The sequence below is a fragment of the Meles meles genome, chromosome 18 (genome assembly GCF_922984935.1).
Source record: "Meles meles chromosome 18, mMelMel3.1 paternal haplotype, whole genome shotgun sequence".
Taxonomy (NCBI): domain Eukaryota; kingdom Metazoa; phylum Chordata; class Mammalia; order Carnivora; family Mustelidae; genus Meles; species Meles meles.
The window spans coordinates 61,385,452-61,406,292 of NC_060083.1; the positions used below are offsets into that span (position 1 = coordinate 61,385,452).

General features: G+C 62.0%; 1 protein-coding gene across 2 annotated transcripts; it reads right to left on the reverse strand.

Moving 5' to 3' along the window:
• Positions 1–8,583: 8,583 nt before the first annotated feature.
• Positions 8,584–16,437, reverse strand: LOC123929755 (galectin 3 binding protein). 2 transcript variants are annotated; one of them, XM_045985788.1, is made up of 6 exons: positions 16,304–16,437; positions 14,836–14,916; positions 13,684–13,875; positions 13,094–13,225; positions 11,740–11,998; positions 8,584–9,999 (listed from the first exon to the last, which is right to left on the reverse strand). In XM_045985788.1, exons 2-6 carry the CDS (start codon positions 14,885–14,887, stop codon positions 8,946–8,948), a joined length of 1,689 nt encoding a protein of 562 aa, XP_045841744.1. In that variant the 5' UTR covers positions 14,888–14,916; positions 16,304–16,437; the 3' UTR covers positions 8,584–8,945. The 2 variants fall into 2 exon arrangements, with proteins under 2 accessions (XP_045841744.1, XP_045841743.1); XM_045985787.1 differs by having other exon boundaries at positions 16,279–16,429.
• Positions 16,438–20,841: the final 4,404 nt, after the last annotated feature.

The window sequence follows — 20,841 nt, forward strand, 5'->3', positions numbered from 1 at the left end:
GAGCTCCCGGCTGCTGGGCGGGTGTGGAAGCTTCACGCCCCTCCCCCACACCTTGGCCTATGCATCTCCTCCCTGCGGCGGCTCCCGCCTTGTAGCCTTTATCCTAACTGGTAACAGTAAAATGTTTCCCTGAGCTCTGTGGGCTGTTCTAGCAAACGATCAAACCTGAGGAGGGATCGTGGGAACCCCCCTGGGGACTTGTGATTGGCGTCTGAGGTGGGGCATGGTCTCCTGGGACGGAGCCCTTCCCCTGCGGGGTCTGCGCAGATTCCAGGGAGCTGGTGTCTGAGAGCTGGAGCAGTTACTGGAAACGAAGCCACACGGGAGGGGTGGGGAGGGAGGGCCGGCTAACCCTCTGGTTCAGTGAGTGGGGGTGTCAGCAGCCCTCGGGGGCCCCGGGGGGGGTCCCACCTGCAGCCATGGGACCCGTCACTGGCGCGGACCTGGGGCTTTGCACTTGCTTAGTGCGCGGGGGGCTCTGGGGGGGTCTGGGAGCGCAGGGTGACGCCCTTCTCCAGGGCTCCTGAGAATCTGCGCGGCCGACACGTGTCCCAGGCCCCGCGGACGCTGCCGATCAGGGTCTCCACCCCGAAAACCACTGGTCTAGGTGAGCCCGTGCTGAGCCGACCTTCTGGCCCAGCGTTCCACGGCCCCTTCGCTGCTTCCCCTGAGGACTGTGCGTGACATTTGCGCTGTAAGGGTTTGGGTTTTCCCCCTTGGGTGCAGATGCGGCCCTGGAGAAGGCGGGGAGCAGGTCCGGCTGACCGTGTATTTGAACACACGGGCTGATTGCATCATTCAGCACAAGAGTTAGGGGCTGACCGTGTTCCTGCTTATGCTGGGCATTCCCGTGATCTGACCGTGGAAGATGAAATCTGGCTCGTGGGCACGGCGACACACGGGGGGACGGCCAGGCCCCGTGGAGGGATCGCCACAGGGCGCGCGTGTCACGGGCACAGGGCGGGGCAGCTGACTTGGCGCTAGACACGGAGACGTGTGTTCCCGGAGGTCATGTGTCGGAGGGAGCTGGTTAGAGATGAGAAGCTCAGGCCCCAGACCTGAAGGATGCATGGGAATTACCTGGTGGAGAGGAAGAGAAAGAACGTTCCAGAAGAAGAAATCCTTGGTGGGCGCCCGAAGAAGGAAAGAAGTTCCATTGACCAGAGCAGGATTGGGGGGTGGGTGTTGGCAGTTGGAGAAGCTTCTTTCCTCGTGAAGGGACCTCCGTCAGGGATACTCCTGGCTGCCCTCCCCGACCTGCCGGGGCCACCGGAGCTCTGGTGCATCAGGCCGTGCACGTGCAGTGGGTCAGCCTGCCCTTACCTGCTCCGGGAGGACAGAGGACCCCTCTCCCTGGTGCGAGTGTGGTGTTGTTTTGCTACAATTCCAAGAAGTCCGCTCCGGCCTCCCTGAGGCGCTCAGGAAGCCCTGGAAATGGATGCTGGCGGAGCCGTGTCACCGGAAAGCTCCGGAAAGGAGAGGCAGGTCACCCCGGGTTCAGGGCGGGGACCTGAGACATGGAAAGGAGGCAGAAGGTCTTCAGAAGCTGGCACAGTCCCTTCTGCACAAGAGGAGCCTGGAGGGGGCGGTGGGGACCCTGGTCTGCTCAGGTCCCCGGCCCCCCAGCCCAGTCTCAGCCAGCGGTCCCCGAGGCTGTCCCCAAGCGCCAGGCATCGATCCCCTGCCCACGCTGGTGGTTAGAATTGCCTGGTCACATTAAACCAAAACCAGTCTCTCAGCCTCAGCCCTCGGATGTTTGAAAGATGTCAGTCCCTGATCACCACCCCTCGCCCATCTCCCGGAGATCACTGACTGATCAGACTCTCCGGCAGTGTCCAAGGGTCAGCTTCTCAGTCACTTCCCAGGGCTGGGCACGGGCAGAGGCGGGCACCAACTCCTGTGTGCCGAGGTGGCCGAGGCCAGGAGCCTCACTAGGCATCGGGGTCTCGTGAGGTTGAGTGGGAGAATCCGTGTCTCAAAGAAACTCGGGCCAGGAAGGGCGAGTTGTTCCCGGTCTGAGTGGCCGTCCCCAGCCAGCAGAGGAGTGAGAACTCCCCCTTTTTTTTTTTTTTTAATATTTTATTTATTTGACAGAGAGAAATCACAACTAGGCAGAGAAGCAGGCAGAGAGAGAGGAGGAAGCAGGCTCCCTGTGGAGCAGAGAGCCCGATGCGGGGCTCGATCCCGGGACCCTGGGATCATGACCTGAGCCGAAGGCAGAGGCTTTAACCCACTGAGCCACCCAGGCGCCCCAGCTCCACGTTTTCAAGTGAGGGAGGAAACTCCCGAGGCCCCCATCCGGCTCCAGGCACTCAAGGGTGGTATAGCAGGAAGGCAGGAGACCCCTGTTGGGACCAGGACGCCTCTCCTCGGCACCAGCAGGGTTCAGATTAGGGAAGGCAGGCAAGAGCAGAGCCACCCCCGTGCCCGGACTTGGAACAGCCCCATGGTGGGCTGAGGGTGTTCCCCCAAAAGATGACTCTACGTCCTGACCGCCAGGACCTCTGGATGTGACCGTGTTTGGAAAAAAGGTCTTCGGAGGTGAAACTGAATTAAGGACCAGGAGATGAACTGCCCTGGATGTAGGGGGCCTGAATCCAGTCACTAGTGCCCTTAGGAGAGAATGGGCAGGGGGGCAGGAGACAGGGGGTCGGACTGATGGCCGCAGAGATGGGAGCGATGCGTCTGTGCCCTGTGGCCTCTAGAACTGGGAGAGGTGTCATTTCCAGCCGCGCATGTGGGGGCCCCGGAAAACTGACACAGGCCTGGATCCCCTCCCCTTCGGCGGCTGGCCGGCAGGGTGCGCAGCCCCCTGATCTGACCTGGGCAGACAGGTCTGGGGTGGGCCCCCTCCTCCAGCAGGGCTGGAGGCTGGCTCTAGCGGGTGCGTGGGGGTCGCAGGTGCTGGTGCTGGCTGTCCCCACTGGGCAGGTTCCACTAAGGAGCTGCACCCCCAGTGACTCAGGTGGCGTGTTGTCCCTGCCTCACCCTGGGGCCCCACAGCCCCTCTGGCTGCTCACCTGGCCACCCTGCCCCCTTCAGACCCTCCATCCCACGCTTCAGCATACTGGGCTCTGCCCCGACTGTCTCCAGGAGCCCCTTCTTCTCTCCCTATAGGTCACAGCCCGCGGTGCCCCCAAGCCCCTGCGTCTTGGCTCCCTCGGGGCACTAGCTGGTCGTGTTTGTCTCAGGTCGGCAGAGACCCGGGGGTCAGCTGACTCCTGGCCCGCTGGCACGAGGGCAGGCGGTGGAGGGGGCCGGGGCACCGGCATCTGGGCACACAGAGCCACCCGGTGGCGGGCCGCAGCGGTGCGGGAGGCGGGGCCGGGCACTGCGCTCTGCGTTCCTTCCCTGCCGTTTTGCAAGGACCACATGCTTGGCGCTGAGCTCTGGCGGCCCCCCAGCGACATTCTTTCGGAGGATCAGCTGCTGCCACATCAAACCTTTTCGGTCCAGCGCTCGCTGGGGCCAGGGCCCGCCACCTTTGCCCGGAGCCACACGGGTGGGGCACCAGGAAGCCCGAACGCATTTCCGGGCGTCCTGAGCAGGTCCATGCATGGCCCTGGCCGAAACCTGAGGTGTGTGGGCCTGAGCAGCAGGCGGACTGCTTTTAAAAAGACTTTCCTTGTGTCAGAGTTCCTCACTTAAAAAAAAAAAAGGTAAAAACCAGACAACAAAAACCTTTCATTGCCCAAGGGACACACAAGTATTCTCGGGGTCAAAGGGCGTCCCACGCATCCCCTCCCCCCACAAAAGCACGAACACGGGTCCCCTGCTCCTCACCCCAGACCAAAAACTATGGCAGAGAGTGTGGGGGGCTCCCCTCGGCCCCTCCCTGGGGTCACCCCACGGCAGCTCAGTGCGGGAAGGGTGGTCCCAAAAGGAACACCTGGGTCATTGGGGCAGGGTTTGGGGGGTGGGGGACACGGAGACTCGGCAGACAGCCAGGAATGTTCTGCGGCTTGCTTGTCTGTCTGTCTAACTTGATATTGTGTCTGGAGTCACTTTCATGTGACGCACGTGGAACCACAGCGTCCCTTTGAAGGGACCTCGTCTGCCCTGGACAGAGGCCGTGCTGTTTCCACTGTTCAGCCAGTCCTCCGAATCTCCCTCCTGCGCTGTGTGGCTGAGACCAGGCTGCCGCTCCCAGGTGGCCTCTCCGTGGGGCAGCACATGACTCGGCGTGGCGGGGACGGCTTGGGATGCTTGCGGAGGGAGAACAGTGGCGGCGGCATCCGGAACCCGGGGTCCCCGGGGCCGTGGGCATGTCCGTGGCCAAGTGCTGGCGGTTTCAGCTCTAACTTCGCTACCGGGGTCCAGCCATCCTCAGCCCCTTGGCTGATTTCGAATGGCAGCTCCTGGGGCCCCCCGGGGTGTCGATCAATTAAGCATCTGCCTTCTGCTCAGGTCATGGACCCGGGGTCCTGGGACCGAGTCCCGCATTGGGCTCCTTGCTCAGCAGGGAGCCTGCTTCTCCCTTTCCTCTGCCTCTGCTCTCCTCTCTCAAATCAATAAATAAAATCTAAAAAAAAAAAAAAAAAATCAAAGAGCAGGTCCTCAGGACAGGCGGTGGTGGACTCACCGTGGACTCTGCCACCGCGTGCCCAAGCCTGGGTTAGCGTCCGCCAGGAGAGGCTCCATGGAGAGGGGCCCCACGCTCCCAGCTGTCCCCACCCGGGTGCGGCCCCCGACGCCAGGAGCCCAGCCAGCCCTGTGGGAGCAAAGAGGAGCATTCCAGCAGCAGAAGCCAGCCCAGGTGACAATTCCCAGGGCCGGGTGCCTCGTTAGTGGGCCAGTCACCTGAAGCACTGAGTTTCTGAATTGTTGCTCGGTCCCCAGGCCTGGTTCTTGAGCCTTTCGCTCCGTTCCGCCAGCTTTCTGGTTCCTTCCATAAACCGTCTACTGCCTGGATTCAGCAGATTGGGTTCTGTCGCTGGCAGCTAGGAGCGGCTGGTACAGACGTGGGTGCTGGGGATGGGTTCCAGGTGAGGGGCTTTGAGAATGTTGGGCTGAAAGCAGTGGGGGGCACCCACTACGCCCCCGCCCCCCACCGGGACGGCTGCAGTTAGGACCACAGCATGCGGCCCCGGTGTCGCGTGGGACGTGGCGCTCCTGCACGTTTGGAGGAGGGCATGGCGCCCGCATCAAGGAAGAGGGTTTGGCAGCGTCCACTAGAGCGAAACGTAGACCCCTCCAACTCCGCTCCTAGGGGTACCCCCGCGACAAACGAGTCCACGCGTCCTCCGAAGGGGACGCACAAGAACGCTCAGAGACGCTTTACTCGAAACACCACGATGCTGGGCACACCCCGAGGCTCATCGGCTGCAGACTGGGTTGGAAAATTGTGGCAGATTCATATAACGGAATTCTGCCTTGCCGCGTGGAGCAACAGGCCGGTCCTCCCGGACAGAACACTGAGCCCAGGAAGGCTGACGCCGAAGGGTACGTACTGTGTGATTCGATTTACGTGAGGTTCCAGAATGGGAAAGACTAGTCGGTGTTGATGGCAGTCAGAGCAGTGGTTAAGGGGGTGTGGTAGCACCTGGGAGGAGGAGGGGGGAGCCCTCTGCGGCTGAGGGACGCGTCAGCGTCGAGATCTGAGGGGCGGGTGCTCGGCGCAGAGATGTAACGCATCTAGATTGATTAACTGAGCTCAAGACTTTATACGTGTAAGGTAATATATACGCACACGTATGTGTCATATCCACAAATACATGTATGTGTTGTAAACCAGCAACCCTGTCTCTTGAAATGCCCCTGGCACACAGGATCGCAATGCAGTGCGGACCAGCTCATTTGGTTACTGCCTGTGGCACCTGGTAGGGAAGACCCACTGGAGGCAAGATGTTGGGGACCCACTGCTGCCCGTAACAAAGCATGAAGAACAAAGAGAATTCAAGGGTTGCAGGCTCAGGGCAGTCATTTCCGATGGGACCGAAGCAAGGGTGAAGAAAGTGAGCCACCTTATATGCAAAACATAAAGATGCAGTGTCAGGGGATGGACAGCTGGGGGAAAGCACGTTTTCCCCCTTTCTGCTACCTCCTTCCTGCTTCCTGAAAGGCGGACATGATGGCTGGAATCCCAGCAGTCATTATGAACCATGAGGTAACCTCGAGGACAACTGAGACAGTGGTGGGGAGAGAGGAGGTCCCTACCCCCAGAAAGATGGCCTCATCTTTCCTATGTGAGAGCAAAAGAAAGTATCTCGGGTAAGTCACCGCTATTTTGGGTTTTCATTATGAGCAGCCGATGCTAGAAATACCCAGTATAGGTGCATCCCTCAGAGGTCTGGTTTGCTGTGTGTGCGTCTGAGAGTCGTGCTAACTGCCTCAGCTGGCCGATGGACAACGGGACTCCCCCAAGACCCATGAGCTCCTCAATGCGATACAGAGAGAGGAACCCAGGACCCAGGACCCCGACGTGTGTGCCTCGGTGGTTAATCCGTAGCCCTGTAGCTAGACAGACCTGGTCAGCTCTCCTCCCTGAACGCCGGGGGACACGGACCCAGGAGGGAGGCGCCAGGTGGCAGGGGCTTCCCGACTGCAAGGGGAGGATGTGGCCAGCTGTCCAGGAGGTGCTTAGGACCAGAGCAGATGACTTCACCAGCTGCTAACCCAGGGGGCTTGAGCTGCACAAAGGTCCCCTGGGGAGCTCAGGGGGCCTGGCAGGAGGACCCCCCAGGAGGTGTCTGGGGGTCTGGAGTCAAGTCATGCCCCGCCCTCTTCAGCAGGGAACCTCTCTTCTTCCACCCACAACCAGCTTTGGGCCCCAGCACCCGAACACGGGTCCCGGGCTGCCCTCCGTGAACTAGACGGGATCTGAGTTACTAGCCGCAGGTGGGCGGCCCAGTCCATCCCCGGAGGCATGGGTGACTTGCACCTACAAGCTGCGGCTCTCTTGCATCTCAGCCTACCCTCCCCCGGCCCCCTACAGCCTCCAGGGGGAGGGGGAAAACGCAGGTGGGCGGGGCTCCCTGTGCACCGCCGCCCTCCCTTAGGGACTGAAGGTTGAGCAGACATCTCACTCTCCATTAGGGTATAGGGAGGAGAGTCCGGGGCCCTTGCCCTTGGAGAGGGCTAGGGGTTTGGTCAGAGAGCCTGGGACGGAAGGAGTAGGGTCAGGGAGTGACGGCAGGTTCGGGAAGAGGACGAAGACTGATGTCTTGGAAGTCACAGAGGGTGAGGACGTTTATGTCTCGTGACTGTTCGTGGAAAAGGTCCCCCCGCCCCCGCCAAGAGACCAGTGTTTCTACCACGAGGCCCCTTCACGTCCCACCGAGTTGGAAGGTGACAGTTTCACCATGGCCTTGGGCCAGTCCAAGGGCGGCTTGAGGGGTGCTGGGGGAGCAGGGCTGACCCTCAAAAGCATACGGAGCCGGGAAGGAACTCAGGCAGACCCGGGGGGGGTGGTCCTCCTCTCATGGCCGGGCTGCAGGCTTCCGCACAGGCAGGGGCCACGGGGGCCGGGGAGCAGAGGAGCGGGGAGCCGCCGTTGGTGCCACGGGGCTGACCGCACCTGCGGCGTGTCCTGCTGCATCCGGGGCGTATGGACACGAACGTTTGCTTTCTGTCGGCCTTGACCGGCTGCTGGGCCCGACCGCGGTGACCGGGCTCATCAACCGGCAACAGAAGCAAAATGATCAATGGCACAGGACGGCCACAGGAGTGGCCACGACGGCAGAGCTGGGGCCTGTGCGCCATCGGAGCTGGTGGCAGTGGCGGGGGTCAGGCGGGAGGATGGTGTCCCTGCGTCTGCAGCAGCGGGAGGGGAAGAAGTGTGGGGCGGGGCCTGCTGCCGTCTTGGCTTCCCACCTTTTGACCCCCCTGCTCTTTCCACCGGGGGAGCCGGGTGCTGCCTCCCCTTCCTGAGGCCATGACCGACCAGAGGCTTGTGCTCAGACCCCGGCCGAGTGGCCGGCATCGTGGCCTGGGCTCAGCCAGCCAGATGCTTTCACCAGGGACCCTGGGCCTGGAGCATGTATCACGGAGAAGCAGGGAAGTTCTGAGTTCCCATCCCCCTTGCGGTGAGGGCGGCCTTGGGCACCCAGAACCCAGGGGTGGCATTCTCTCTGGGCCCCAGACTCGGCCCCCCGCCGCCTAGATTCTGTGGGTTGCCCAGTACCGTTCAGCCCGTCCTTCCGGCCGGTGCACCCTGTCGTGGGTGTTGTGGCCCGCCACCTTGCGGAGGGCCATGGAGATTGCTTCCAGGTCCCATTCTCACAGGCACGGGGTCCCCGTCCCTGCACACGCATGAGGATTGACAGAGGCGCGGAGCTGAGCAGGGGCCGCTCCTTCTCCCTGGAGTGCACCCCCTCCCCGTTTTCATGCGCCGCTGCTCATTCCTCACGTCCCCACAGAGCTCTAATCCCGAGTGGGTCCAGCCCCCCCCGCCCCCCCGCACCTCCTTTGGTTTCCTTCACCTGTCACTTCACTCCAATCTTAACGACCCCGCATGTCTGTCTACTTGTGTCCTGACCCCCAGGTTGTAGCTTCATGAGGACAGGGACTGTGTCTGCTCATTCTGTGCCCCAGGGCCCAGCACGCCCAACGCCCGTGTGCGGAATGGACTCATGACTGTGCACGACCGCGGGAACTTGGGAATCCCAAGGCAATCTTAGTGATCTCAGATGGGGGACAGCAGAGGACAGGGGAGTGAAAATCGGCGTGGAAAATCCAGCAGCTGCCCCGCCCAGGTCCCTCTGCTTCCCCACCTGGAAACCAGCCGGGCGGCGGCGGTGTGGGGGTTGGGGGTGGGGAGTGGTCCTGGGACTTCTGGGTGCAGTGGGAAGCATTTGTTGAAACCTTCCAGTACTTTCCTAAGCTCAGATCAATGAAAGCAGGAGCGCCCTCTGGTGGCCACTGTTGGGGATGGCTGCAGACAAGAAGCAGCTGGGGTGGGGGGGGGATGCGAGCTCTGGGAGGCCCCGGGTTCTCCGCGCTCCTGTCTAGTCCACGTCGGAGGAGTTGGTCAGGTAGAAGGGACGGATGACCGCTTGGTAGCTGCTGAAGGAGCCTGCCGGGCAGGGGAAGAGGGAGGCGCTCCGGGAACTGTTGGTGCCCAGGGCACTGGGGATCCTGGCCTTCTGTCCCTCAAAGTCCGTGACCTGGGCCACGAAGCGCCCCCCACAGACCATCAGGGCTTTGTTTTCATAGCCGATGGTGGGATCTGAGTAGTCAGACTTGGAGAGGCCCAGGAGGGGGACCTCGTCCGAGGAGCACGAGAACCCGTAGTTCCAGCAGCTCTGGACGGTGGGCAGGTAGACCAGAGACCAGGAGATGCGCTTGTTCTGGAACAGGAAGCTGGGGTGCTGCGGGGTCTGGAAGGACCGGTAGTTGTCGTTCCAGTAGCCGGACGAGACCTGGGAATTGCCGGAGACGGAGGCGCTCCAGGTGGGCGAGGTGTAGAGCCGCGGCCGGTAGGCGTCCTCGCTGAGGTTCAGGCCCCTGTGCTGGGCCAGCAGCCGCAGCGGCACCGTGTGGAACTCCAGCGCCAGCAGGATCTTCTTCTGGAACAGCGCCTCATGGCCCCCGTACAGGGACAGGTTGAACTGCAGCTCGAACAGGACCTCGGGCAGCATCATGGGGAACCGGATCTGCTCCACCAGGCCCTCCACCTCCCTGCGGGAAGGCTGCCTCTCCTGGACCCACACGTCCAAGGCTGTCAGCAGTGCCAGCTCGCCGGGCACGGCCAGCTCGCTCCTGGACAGCAGGAGCCGCAGCAGGGCCGTGGGCACGGCCGGCCAGGCCTCGGCCTGCGTCAGGGCCTCGAAGTTCCAGGCCAGGAACTGCACACACAGCTCCTCCAGCACGGGGTCCCGCGTGGCCAGGGCGTAGGCGTAGAGGTCCAGGGGCATCTGGAAAGAGGGGTCCTCGGGGAGGAGGATGGCAAAGAGGCCAGCGCAGAAACTCTGCAGCTGCCGGGCGCCGTAGGCGGAGGCGAGCTTGTGGAAGCACTTCATGGATGTCAGGGAGACGGCCAGCCTCCGGGAGTAGAAGTACCTGGGAGGGAGCGAGAGCTGAGCCCCTGGCGTCCCCTGGCCCTGCAGGAGACGGGGTTCCCGGGCGTGTGCCGAGCCTGCCTCTCCGATACCACCGCCGACCAGGTGTTGGCTGCTGACCCACGGACTCCCCCTGGGGCACCACCCATCGCGAGGGGCATTCTGGGCCCCGTGGATTTATCCTTTGGGTCAGCCCACCTTCCCGTCTCAGGCAGGCTCAGGGCCATGTGCACAGGCAAGCAGGCAGATCCCAGGGTCCTGGAGCACAAGGCTCCGTCCCTCCCCCGTGACCGAGGCCGCCCCACCATCCTGCTCTCCGCCCTCCCCGTCCGTCACTGCCGACCCCTTGGCTGGGCGCAGGTGCCTGGAGCGGCGGTGTGGCACTGTCCCCTCCGGACCCCTTCGGTCCCCGTCCCCTGTCTCGTGCCCCGGTGACATGGGCGTTACCCCTGCTTGTCCCCTGTCCGCTTCCCCTGCCAACTGGGAGCCCCCCTCCTGGTGACCCAGGGCACGACTCGAGCTGGGCCCGGGAAGGGGGAGGAGTGGGACGGCACATGCCCTCGTCCTCAAACCTATCACAGAAATCCCTGACCCCACTGGGAGGGGCGCAGGCTAGCTACCAACTTCTCACGTGGCTGGAAAGAAACCATTTTCATCTCTTTCCATGGCCGTTTGTTGTTCTCTCTTAAATGTCCCTTCCCGCTACATAAAGCTTTAGGTCTCAAGAACAAAAAGGAACAGTTCTTTTTAAACGGATGCTTTCTGAACGCCGGCCCCGGGGAGGCCCCAGCAGGGCGGCCTGGCGGGAGGGCGGCGGCCCAGGCGCAGGACAGGCTGGCCCCCCGTGTGTCAGTTTCCTCATCCGGGGCATTGGCTCCCGCGCGCGGCCGAGCCCATCACGTGCACAGCGCAGCTGTGTGCAAAGGCCTGGGTAAGACTTGGTGATGATTTGGGGTCACAGGGGTCCTGCCTTTCACACAAGCAAGGTCATTACGAGAGGAGCAGGAGGATGAACTCATAACTGGGTTGTAGGTTCCTGGAAATCTTATACCACATCCGTACGTTACCTAAGAGGTGGGGTGTGTGTGTGTGTGTGTGTGTGTTTCTGGGCTCCTGATTTCTCCCCAACTACATCCATGTCTGGGCCTCCCCAGAGGCTGTGTGATGTGCTGCTGGGAAGCAAGTGGCCCAGACCCGTGGGCTCGAGTGTGCAAGGGGCCTCCTGCTCTGGGCGACCCCCGGGGCCCCTTCCCAGCTCTGCCCTAGGCCCCTGAAGCCCCCTCTCGCCAAGCCGGGCCAGGCTTCTTGTTCCTGGTGAGTCGGGACCCACAGAGCGCTGGAAGCCTCTTAGAATCGTGGCAGGTGGTCCGGGAGGTGTTTTACGCAGTGTCGGGTGAAAGTCGGTGTGTCTGTGTGTGTGTGTGTGAGCGTGGGTGTCAGTGCAGAGGACGCACGTATCCGCACGAGGGTGTGAATGGGTGTGTGCACACAAGTGCGGCAGGGGAGAGTGTGTGCACACCGGTGAGTGTGGAACGCACAACTGTGAGCCCAGCCTGTGCACCCGTGCACATGAATGAGCGTGGCTGCACGCAGGCGTGTGTGGGTGAGTGTGCGAGTACGTGTGTGCCGTGCACGTGTGTGTGTTCATGAGCGCACCGGTGTGCTTGGTGCCGTAGCCCTGTGGTTCGCTGTCGGAGGGGACGAGCCTGGGCCCTGGTACCCCCATCCCGGGGGCGGTCACCTGATGAAGTCTCTGACGACAGGCAGGCACTCTGCGTCCACCTCCATGGTGACCGTGCGGCCCGGCTCCTTCCACAGGGCCTGGGCCTCGGGGTTGGAAGACAGGATCAGCCTGTGGGCGCACAAGTCCAGGCCCTCCTGCTGCTGCTCCCGCACCCGCACCCTGATGGACAGGTCACAGCCCATCTGGCTGTCAAAGATCTGCTCGAGGGCCGTGGGGAGCTCATCCGACAGGTCAAGGGTGTGGGTGCTCCGGGTTTCTGGGAGGGGCAGAGGGGAGCGCATGGTCGGGTCAGGCGCGTCACCGAGAGCACTGCTCCTCCCTGGACTCAGGCTCCTCCCGGCCCCGAAGACCAGGGTGCCGCTCCCAGCTGCGGCCCAGAGCCCCCACCGCCGAGCACCCTGGGCCAGCTCCCCTGCTCCCCCACACTCAGGCGGCCCCTGCTGGCTTCCAGAGCCCGAGGCCCCACCCGTTTACAATCCGGACCCATCAAGCGGTGACCCAGGCGGCCCCTTCTAAGAACCCAAACCTTCTCCTTGGTTTGACGGTCCGAAGTGAGGGTCTTCTGAAAACTCAGTTTTGAACTTTGGGGTCCCCGGCAGCCTCCCTCAGGGACCGAGGCCTAGAGAAGCAACTCCTCACCGCCCCCCTCCCCGCGACAGTCCCAACGCCGAGCTGAGAACTAAACCCACCTGGTCTGTCTGTGCCGCCAGCAGGTGCGAGTCGGTCCTGACACGGCAGCCAGGTGGGTTCAGCCCCCCATTCCTCTGGCCCCCACTCCCACCGTGGGCTCCCCACCAGACTGCTCCCGGCCCTGCCCCCTCCCACACCCCACCGCGAGCCCTCCACGCCGCTGCCCTATCCTTGTATCAACGCTCTGATGTGCCCTCTGGCGCCATGCGAAGCCCAGGAAGAAGGACAAGTGGATGACAGTAACTCTGGCTGGGGGACTGCACAGAGCGCCTGCTGAGGTCAGCGCGGGTCGTGGGGCAGGGGAGAGGCGGGAGGGGCGGGCTCCCACCACGGTGCAGGTTGAGGCACATTCTGCTTGCTGCGCGGGCATGTGCGCGCCGCCATCTGTGTTCCAGAACGAGCACTGACGACGGGGAGAGGCTGGGGTTTAGAGCAGCAACAGGCAGGTGGCCCGTGCAGGTGGCCCGCGGCTCTGGTCTGTGGGGCCCGGGTGAACACGGCCTCTGTGAACCGCTCCGTTGGAGGACGGTGGGGAGTTTGGGATTGCTGCTGGGGGCGGGGGGGCGGTCTGGAGGTTGTCCTGTCTCCTCTGGGCCGGGGTTGGGGGTGGGGGCGTCCCAGGGGAACTTGGTGTGGAGGGCGTGTGTGCCCTGGGGCTCACCGTTGGTGCAGACGGCGCTGGCGTCCTGACTGTGCCTGCACCGGCTCTTCAGCCAGCCCAGCGACGTGCAGTTGGCTAGCGAGGGCTCCGTCCCCGTGCACTCCACCTCGTCCAGCATGACCGGGCCGGTGCCTGGTAGCACAGCAAGGAGGACGCTGGGCGGGGCTTGGGGGAAGGGCCGGTGCACGGGCTGCTCCCCCAGAAGCCGTGCAAAGGCGGGAGAGCGTCCACAGGAGAGGCGCTCTACGGGCCTCCTGACCTGCGACTGGGACCGCGGCTCTCCATCCCTCCCGGTCCCCTGTCTGTCCGCCACCCGGCAGAAGCCGGGGCTGCTCGAGCACGCCTCCGGGTTTAAGCTTGGAGCTCTGTGCCACAAAGCAGCCTCCGCTGAGGAGCTGGCCTAGTTCTGTGTCATCAGAACCAGCCTCCCTGCACCAGACTCGGGCGGGGGGGGGGGGGTTGCATTTCACGAAGGGACGTGCCCCAAGGGAATGGGACGGCAGGATCCCAGTGTCTGCCAGGGCTCCGTGACAAGGAGGGCCACGTGCAGGTCTTAGGTGACGGTCTCTTCCTGGGGCAGGCAGGCCTACCTGGCCCAAAGGCCGCTCCTCCCAGAGCCTCAGTGGCATTCGTAAACCCCAGGGCCCGGCAGACGACGCCGGCATCCGTCAGGTCCCACAGGTTGTCACACACGGTCCCCCACTGGCCTCTGTAGAAGATCTCCACGCGGCCCTCGCTGGGGGTGTTCCCGTCTGCCAGCCGCATGTCCCCATCTTCCGCGCCTACGGGGCTCCCGAGGGCACAGGCATCAGCAGGGATGGAGGCCAGGCAGCGGGGGCCCCGTCCCAGCAGGGAACCTGCCCGTCACCTCCCCCACCTGGAAGCGTCACTTGTCAAGTTCCTCCCCGGGGGGTGCCCACTGCCCCTGTAGCCTTATAGCACCCCCCATCCATCTTCGAGGGCTCCCCCCCCGGGGAGGAGTAGGACACGTGCACCCCCCCGCCCCCACAGAGGGTAAAGCAGCTTTTCTTGTCTTTGAGGTCTGAGTCTTCCTCCACACAGAGACAAGGGGCGGAAGGGGGAACCAGGGCCCTAGCACCTCAGGGTGGGGGAAGTGGGGCCCCCGGAAGAACGGGGAGGAGGAGGGGCCCACGCTGCCCCCACAGAGGGTGGTGTATGGGGCTTGGGGTGCACCGTGCACATGACAGCAAGGACCGCTGGGACGGCTGTGGGGGGAGTCCTGGGGCAGCCCGCCCAGGGATCCCCAGCCCAGGGGCACCCAGAAACACTGGCAGAATGAGTCGGGCGCAGAGACAAAGTGGGACTGTTCTGGGATGGGATCAGGGAGGGGCCGGGTGCCATGTCCGAGGGCAGTTCTCAGCTGGGGGAGTAGCCGGGCTCCACGGGGTCTCCCGAGCCCGGGGTGCAGACAGCACTAGGACCGGCGTCCGGAACACTGGAAGTCTGACTGTGTGGAAGGGTCCTGACTCATGCACCCCGCCCCGCTCCCCGCATTTGGTCTGTCCGATGGGCTCCTCCCCTTCAGTCCCTCTGGTTCCCACGGGATGAAATCAAGAATCCCTTGTTACCCCCCAGAACCTACAAGCCACCATCACTTAGGATAACCCGGGCTTCAAGCAGGACAGAAGACCCGGGCTGACCCCAGCGACCTAGGCACCGAGCAGAACACTGCCTCGATTCTCCAGGGGGAGTGGCAGCTTCTCAAACATGGCACAGCTCACCTTGAGTCCCTGCCACCAGCAGCCACATCCAGAGGGGCAATGGGATGGCCATGGCCTCTCCTGGGAGGGGAGGCCCTTGTCCTGGGGCGGAAGGAAGCAGCAGAGTCAGAAGGCAGAGCTGGGCAGCCCTTGGGACCAGGCCCTGTCTGTCCAGGACCGTTTAGACCCTGTGTGTGGAGGACAACAGCCGGGCACAGTCCCTGCTCCTCTGAGCTGTGAGTGTGACGGGGGTCCCTCACCTGCTGGGGCAGGTGGTCCTCCAAGGAGGAGTAAGACTTGCCCAGACAAGGGAAGGGGGCCCGGGGGAGGTCTCTGAGCCGTAGGACAGTAACAACAAAAGCCCTTCTCAGAGAAGCAGGCCCTGGGCGTGGCCGCCAGTAGGGTTGGGAGGGAAGGGTCGGGGGAGGAGCTGGGGGCCTGCGGGGCCCAGACCGGAGAGGCCTGGCAGGCCTTGCTAACGGTTCGGCTTTATCTTCAAGCCGCTGGACCCCTGGGGGAGTGCCTGGAGAGCTATCTGTGAGCCCCCGAAGGGAGAGGATGCATCAGGAGGCCACAGAAAGCCAGGCAGGAGTGACAGAGAGGGCCAGAGGAGGTGGCTGGGAGGGGGACGGAAGGGGATGAAGGTTGAGGTCTGGGACTGACTATGCAGCTGGGTAGGGGCTGGGGGAGCAGGCGCTTGGGTGGGGACCTGCCTGAGGTCAGGGTCCCCAAGAACCAGAGGCTCTGAGAAGCGGGGGCCACCAAGACCGCACAGTCAGCCCGGATGGGGCACAGGGGCATGGGGAGGCCCAGCTCGTCCAGCTTTTGCCTGGAGTTCTTGCGTCTCTAGAATTCTTGGGACTTGTCCCAACCTGCTCTGCACCTACTGTGTCCCCCATGTCCTGAACATGGAGGAGCCAGTCCTTGTCTCTCCTGAGAATCCCGTGGCCCCGCGGCACTCCTAGGCCCAGCAAGAGGCAGCTGTTGCAGGCACCCCTACAGGTCAGGGCCTGCTGACCCCGAGGCAGCACCCCGCTTCCGCATTAACAATGGCCAATCGTGCCTGGTGTATTGTACGCAAACGTGGCTGCCCTTAGGGTACTCACGGCCACCTAGTGTAGCCTGACTCCCTCTCCCACTTATGCGGTTGGGATAGGGGCTGCTTGTCCCTGGCTCATTTGGTGCCTTTTGCAAATTAGGAAAAGATACTCTTCCTTTGGACAGGTATAGGCCTGGGCCGACGCCAGCCCTGGGGAAAGCGCACTGGGCTGAATTCCAAGCCTGCTTGCCCCTTTGTCCTTGTGCAGTGAGCAACCTGAACAGCTGTCCATACAGAGAGACCTTCTGGATCTGGGAGCAGCCGTGATGGTCCCTGGGCTGAGGAGGAGCACCAGATCCCCAGTTGGGTACAAAGGGGGAGATTATGCCCACTAAGTGACATTGGGTAGAGAGAGGGACACCCACCTGAGAGGAAGAGGCAGGAGCTTACCTGCCTGAGGGTACCTGTCAGCTGCCCTGGAGCCTCTCCCCGTCCGGCCGCAGGCTCCCTCTGCAGGCTGCCCTTCAACCCAGAAAACCCTCCTAGTGTGGAGTGCGTTCAGGCTGTTCCCAGGAAATACTAGAGAAAACAGTCTAGTTTCGATTCCTAGAAACCACATGACTTGGGTTTCTTCTGGGGTTGGCTGCCGACAAGACTCCCTGGGGCCCTCCTCCCCCTCAGCTCCGACTGTGGGTGTCGGGGTGGCGGCGGCCCGGGCGGGGAGGCATAGCCGCCCGTCACCAGAGCCAGCCGGCCAAGAGCCACGCGTGAATGTCAATAGTCTTCCCAGCTGGATGGGCCCCCAGGGCTGGCGTTGGGGGAGGGCGGGAGGGGTGCAGGGGGAGGCAGAGTGGGGACAGGCACAGCCAGGCAGGTTGTGCCGGTGTGACTGGGGGCTCCTCCTGAATGCTCTGAGCTGTGTCCCAGGTCTGGCACGTGGCCAGCAGGGGGGACGCCGCCGGGATGGTTGCTCACTGTGAGTCCGCCTGGCTCTGAGCGCTTGGCAGGCCTGACCCCCCCCCAGAGAGGCCCCCTCTGCGAGGCCACACAGAGCCATCCCCCCAACAGCAGGAAGGAGGCTCCGAGACATGAGAAAACACGCCCTGGTATGCAGCCGGCACTGGGAAGAGCCGGCCCCACACGCAGCAGCGACCCCCAGAGCCTGTGCTGGTCACCGGCGCCACCCACCCCCGAGGCCGGCTGTTCTCCCAGTATCTCCCAGCGGGGCAGGGGATGCAGCCTCTGGAGTGGCTGTAGAGAATGGAGCCCACCTTCCAGCCATCCCTGGCCTCTGGGAGAAAGTGGCACCGTGGTTTCCCCTCGGGGAAGCAACCTCTCTCGCTCCCAGGCTGTGCTCTGAGGACCCCAGGTTCCCCCAGAGTCAAACCCAGAGCTGGCAGCTCAGAGGTCTGCGGGTCCCTTGCTACAGGGACGGTGTCAGGGAGGGCCCATGAGGGCACCCAGCGCAGTGAGAGTCAGCTTCGCTTACCCTCTAGAGGGACCCTCTAGGGGGCATGGGGCAGAGCCGGGACATGGAGGCCGTAGCAGGTCCTGATGCGATAGTCTGAGCCACTGGCCCAGCCGGCCTCAAGTCAAGGTCAAGTCCCGGGATTTTCGGTTAAACGAGGCAATCAGCGCCCGCTATGTTTCGGTCACCTGCATCCCAAGGTTCTGGATGAGAGCTGTCCTTCGGAACGGGAGTCAGGTGGGAATTTTACCAACTCCTGATGCCTGTGTCCATGCAGTCACCGTCTCTGGGTGGGGACAGGCACAGGTCTTTTAAGGCCTTCCGGGTGGCTGCCATGTGCAGCCAGGGCTGAGAGCCACTGGCAGAGACACACTGTCTCCCTGGCAACCTGTGGTCCTGGGGTGAGGTCACGCATTGAATGGCCCTTTGCCCAAGACACGAGGTTTTGGGGGGGTGCCAGGGTTCACCTGACTCCCTCCAAAGAAACTGCAGACGTCTGCAAATAGCGCTGGCGAAAGAGACGGTGAGTCTTAAGACCCCGTTCGGATGAAGAAGCTTCAGGTCTGTGGGCACAGAACCTCCAGAACCTTCCTCACATGGTCCCATGGGGCTCTCCCCAGATACGTTGCCCATCAGGAAAAGGAGACAAAGGAGGCCCTGCGGGAGGTGTTGGCGGTGTTAACCTTACACATAAAACAGCCGTTGTCCCGCCCGCAAACACCCGTGTATTCAGGAAGAGCCTCGAACTGCAACCTGCAACAAGGAACCAACGCAGAGCCACGGGCGGGTCCACGGAGCGGCGGGGAGGCTCTTTGACAGGGCGGGAAGGGAGGGTCCTTGGAAACACAAAGGCCGCTGGGGTAAACCGGGAGTTGGCAGCATGGGGGCGTCTCCCAGGCTGGGCTGTCGGGGGACAGGAGTGGGGCAGGTAAGTGGCGTCCGGGGGGCAAGCAGCTCCCTCCCGCTGGGTCTGCCGCAGCCGCCGGCCACCCCGCTCCGCTCTAAGGAGCTTCCCTTTCATTAACGTTCACAGCGGCAAGTTTAAAACTCAAGTTGCGGAAGCCTTAGCCCCACAGTCCTGGGAAGTCCTTCAAGTGGAAGGGAGTAAAATACAGGATTGAGGCCTCTTTGCGGGATCAGCGCGTCTGCTTCCCCGGGGCTTTCTGCAAGGGCACCACGGACCTGGCACTTGAGATGCCTGGTCCTGCGAGGAGTGGCTCAGTTCAGAGAAGGAGACTGAAAGCGCCGGACACCGGCTGTGATGGTGTGCACGCTGCTGCTGTCCCCAGGAAGCCACTGCCACCGAGGCAGGAGAGATCGCTCAGCCAGCCTGTGGGCGACCCCACCTCCTGCCCAGTGTTCACGCCACCGACTACTGCCATGGACTGTCCACACGCGTGATGCCGCGCTGGGAGCAGCTGCTCTTCTTAACCCCCTCTGTAGTGAGAAAACAGGTGCAGGCAGGCAGCAGCCAGCTGGAAGGGAAGACCCTGGGATTCAAACCCACACCTTTTCTTTTTAAAAAATTGGCTTGAGAACAATCTACCAACAATAACACGCGTGGAGTGAATGAGTTCTGACCCAGGTACACAGACGGCAACTGGGGTCACAGTCACGGTACACAGAACGTCTTCGTCACCCCGACAGCGCCCTATGCGCCTTTGCAGTCAGTCCCCTCCAGCAGCCCCCGTCCCTGGCCACCACCGAACTGTGTGTTCTAGAATTCCATAGAAGTAGAAACATTCGGTATGTAATGTTTCATATCTGGGTCCTTCTACTGAGCGTGATGCTTCACAGGTTCATTCATGCAAATACCAGTAATAGGCTCATTTCTGTCCTCTGTTTTCGCCCCCCAGACGGACGGACTACCGTTTGCTTCTGCTTTTCTGTGTCGAGGCCATTTGGGACATTCCCGGGTTGCGACTGTTATAATAAAGCTCTTCGGACTATTCGGGGAGCAGACCTGGTGTGAACGTAAGTTTTGTTCTCTTTTGTGTAAAATACCTAGGGATAGGATTACCTGGTCATATGGCAGATGTTGAACTTTTTTTTTTCAAGTAGGTTCCATGCCGAGTGTGGGGCTTGAACTCACAACTCTGTGATCAAGACCTGAGCTGAGATCAAGAGTCGGAAGCTTAACTGACTGAGCCACCCAGGCGCCCCTAGATATTTAACGTTTTAAGAAACTATCTGACTGTTTCGCGCAGTGGCCTGACGGCTCTGCATCCCTGCTGGCAAGTGTCAGAGTGTCCCGGCCACTCTAAATCCTCACTGACCCTTGGTGTCGCCAGTCTCCTTAACTGTACCCGTTCTGGCGGGAGCGCAGCGGGGCCTCATAACGCCAACGCCGCTGAGCTCTCATACGCTTGCTTGTCGCTCATACGTCCTCTTTGGGGAAGGGCCTACTTGGAGCTCAGGTGCGTTTTAAATCGGGCTGCCTGCCTTCTTACCGAGTCGTCCACGCCCTCTACACACTCCGAATGCAAGTCCTTTAGCAGATGGGATCTGCAAATCTTGTTTTCATCTTTCCATGCCTTTTCATCTTCACAGCATCTTCTGAAGGACGAAGGTTTCAAATCTACATGAAGCTCAGAGTCTCATTGTTGTGGTGACACGTGGAAGACGTCTCTGCCTGACCCAAAGTCCGTGGTCTTTGAGTTTCGTAGCGTTCGTTCCTGCCTTTAGTTCTAGGATCGATCCCGAGGTAATTTTGTGAATGGTGGGAGCTGAGGGTTCCCGTCGTTGGTCTCCACAGAGATCAGACTTGTCCCCACGCCACTTACACAAAGACAACCTTCTGCCCCACGAAACGGCCCTGGCCCCTTGGCCCCGAAGCCATGGATCACACACACAGGGGCTTGTTTACAGGCTCCTTTCTGTTCCTTCGACGTACAGGTCACTGTTCTCCTGCCAGTACGACAGACTTGATTGCTTATGGCTTAATACATATGAGGTCCGGAAGCCAGACAGTGGAAGGCCTGTGACTTCTGTCTCAGATTTAGCAGTCCGTCCGTCGAGGCGGCACATCGTTCCGAGTACTCGGGCTTTGAGCTCACCCGTGTTAGGAGTTTCGGTCTATACGCCTTCCCCGTGCTTGTATCTAATTTGGAGATGTCTTAGGCTTCTCCGTCCAGTCCGTCTTGTCACTGGCAAGTAAACACAGTGTTGCTCTTTCTCTTCCAGTCTGAGTGACTTTCTTTTCCTTGCCTCACTGCGCTGTCCGGGACACCGCATCGGACGACTGCGACGAAGCGTGGTGAGCGCAGCGACGGTGCTTGCAGGCGCGGTAACTGGAAAGGTCCGCACCAGAGAAGGCTGCGTCAGGGAACACAGCTTCACTGAGTGTGGCAACGTCTCTTGTGTAAAATGATTTCACCGTAAGAAGCTAAGCCATGGGGCGCGGGTGGACAGTGGCCATTCTTGCCTTGGTTCCCGAGGAAACCCTCCAGTCTTCCAGCACCAAGTAGGACATGAGCTGCAGGGCTTTGCATGTGCCCTTTACCAGGTGAGAGACGTTCCT

Excerpts from the sequence above, each read along its gene's own strand:
- LOC123929755 (XM_045985788.1), bottom strand. The coding sequence starts at position 14,887 with ATGGCCATCCCATTGCCCCTCTGGATGTGGCTGCTGGTGGCAGGGACT. Across the intron at positions 11,999-13,093 it reads CAGCGCCGTCTGCACCAACG|AAACCCGGAGCACCCACACC; the intron begins GTGAGCCCCAGG and ends TGCCCCTCCCAG. Across the intron at positions 10,000-11,739 it reads GTCGTCAGAGACTTCATCAG|GTACTTCTACTCCCGGAGGC; the intron begins GTGACCGCCCCC and ends GCTCCCTCCCAG.